General features: G+C 38.2%; 1 protein-coding gene across 1 annotated transcript; it reads right to left on the reverse strand.

Moving 5' to 3' along the window:
- Positions 1–480: 480 nt before the first annotated feature.
- On the reverse strand, positions 481–1416 carry LOC142101465 (olfactory receptor 5AR1-like). Its single transcript, XM_075185917.1, has one exon. It carries the CDS (start codon positions 1414–1416, stop codon positions 481–483), a length of 936 nt encoding a protein of 311 aa, XP_075042018.1.
- Positions 1417–1661: the final 245 nt, after the last annotated feature.

The following is a 1661-nucleotide window of genomic DNA, read 5'->3' on the forward strand; positions in this document are numbered from 1 at the left end:
AACACAGCTGTAATTGATTAAATCCTACAGATAATGATTAACATTTACAGTATCAGTGAGATACAGAACATGCGTGTACATGACTGATAGCTAACCTATATATTGGCTTAATGTTTTGAGGTTCCTTAATGGTTCGATGTAACTAATCACTAATGTCACTAATGTATGCATAATACAAAGTGTACATTAAAACCATTCTCCTCTCATTCCAAGTAACCTGGTTTCTGAATATACTTATTTATTATAACATACTTCACAACAAAACTGTAATGTTTTGCCTTATTCTGGATCAACATTATCAGAATTTATAAAGGGATGAAAGTAAGTCTTTTTTCAACCTTATAATGCACCTTTGTAAACACATATAGATTTGTATGGCGTTAGATTTACAAACGCTTCTTCCTTTGACCACTCAATGTCTATATCGGCAGATGTTTCTGTGAGTTTCCTATTTTCCAACTGATTTTGATAGATCTCTTTTTAAGTCACGGTTGCAAAATAATTGAGTTTACGTTCTAAAGCTGACTTTACATCTTTATTTTTCAAGCTGTAGATGATCGGATTTAGCATGGGAACCATGGCGGTGTTGAATAAAGCCAAAAGTTTATTGGACTTGAAGGTCCCAATTGGGGTCAGGTACTGGCAAACAAGAGTTGTGTACTGAACAGTGACAACAGTGAGGTGGGAGGAACATGTGTAGAAGGCTTTGGACCTCCCATTACTGGACCGTATTCTCATGATGGCGGCAATGATGAACATATAAGATATGAAGGTGAGAAGGAAAGGAGTGAATGTCGAAAGTAGGACCCCCTCTGTGAAGATCAGTAGTTTCAGAAGGGAGGTGTCACTGCAGGAAAGATTCATCAGCGGCACAATGTCACAGAAGAAGTGGTTAATTATGCAGGAAGTGTAACAAGAGAAACGCGCCAGTATAGCAATCGGAGGAAGAATTTGTATAAGACTTAATGACCAGCAGAATGTGGCCAAAACGACACAGACCCTATCACTCATCACAGATGGATAATGCAGGGGATTACAGATGGCAACATAACGGTCATAACTCATTGCTGTCAGTAGTATCAACCCGTTGCCAGATAACCATGAAAAGATGCACACTTGTACCATGCAAGCAGTAAAATATACAGTGCTATCTCCTGTTACAAAGATAGAGAGGACCTTATGTAGTGTCACCGTGGTGGAAGACATGTCTAGGACCGACAGGTTACACAGGAAGAAGTACATGGGAGTGCGGAGCCGAGGGTCCAGACACACCAGTAGAAGAATGGTCATGTTTCCACCAAGAGTGACGAGATAGATGAGAAGAACTAGGAGGAAGATCAGAACCTGCAACTCTGGGACATCTGAAACCCCTTTAATAATAAAATAGGTCAACATGGTCTGATTGTTCTGATCCATTTTTTAATATATATACGCCAAAAGGAACAAATGAGATTGATATAGGTCATTGTTTCAATATCTTAATGTTTTCCTGTGTGAGAATAACAGTCAAGAAAAATAGTCAGAGCTATTATCTTAGAGGAATTGCAAGAGGTGAACAGCCAGTAAAATAGAATTAAAAATAAAATGATAATGGAAATGAAGATAATCAAGGGTGGCAACAATGCAATAAGTTCCAATTCAGTGTCTATACATTTAAACGC

The sequence above is a fragment of the Mixophyes fleayi genome, chromosome 9 (assembly GCF_038048845.1).
Source record: "Mixophyes fleayi isolate aMixFle1 chromosome 9, aMixFle1.hap1, whole genome shotgun sequence".
NCBI lineage: Eukaryota > Metazoa > Chordata > Amphibia > Anura > Limnodynastidae > Mixophyes > Mixophyes fleayi.